At 48.2% G+C, this 560-nt stretch overlaps 1 protein-coding gene across 1 annotated transcript in view; it reads right to left on the minus strand.

The window, feature by feature from the left end:
- Positions 1-498, minus strand: part of CDCA8 (cell division cycle associated 8) — a 6325-nt gene extending 5827 nt beyond the window's left edge. Inside the window, 1 exon segment of the mRNA XM_010706406.2 lies at positions 488-498. Coding sequence (XP_010704708.2) covers positions 488-498 — 11 coding nt within the window.
- Between the last annotated feature and the right edge of the window lie 62 nt (positions 499-560).

Below are 560 nucleotides of genomic sequence, written 5' to 3' on the forward strand. Positions count from 1 at the left end.
GCGGAGCTGCGGACTGTGGAAACGCTGAGTGCGTCGAGCTGCCCCACGAGAGGCACCCAGGGCAGCCCCCGCAGCGCCTCTGTCTGAGCGCGCCCTGAAAGCAAATACGTGTCATTCACACCACAGCACCGTTTCACACCTTCACAAGAGACAACAGACAAAATGTAGGGCTGGTTTTGCCTAAATTCCCAAAGCTGGATAGTTTAACCCCGGGATGTGTTTTACCCCCTGCCTCAGCCACCGCTTCTCAGTGTGGGGTTTCACCACTCCAAATGGAGCGGCTCCTTGGCTGCTTGGAAATAATAAGGTTTTCATAGCAGCTTCATAGTTAAATCTCTCTCTTTTTTTTTTAAGTCCCCAGTAAGAGCTCGTATTGCTAATGTCTACGTCAAAGTAAATAATCTCCCCTCTGACACCGAGGTGAGGCACTAAAAACTTGTTATTTACAAATGTCAGCAATGAAACGCCCTGTCAGCCTGACACATACTTTGAATGCATCGCTGATTGTCAGTGCAGAAAACTGTCAAATGCTACATGGCATTTGAACAAGAAAACACTTT

Source organism: Meleagris gallopavo, chromosome 2, assembly GCF_000146605.3.
Source record: "Meleagris gallopavo isolate NT-WF06-2002-E0010 breed Aviagen turkey brand Nicholas breeding stock chromosome 2, Turkey_5.1, whole genome shotgun sequence".
In the NCBI taxonomy this organism is placed as follows: Eukaryota; Metazoa; Chordata; class Aves; order Galliformes; family Phasianidae; genus Meleagris; species Meleagris gallopavo.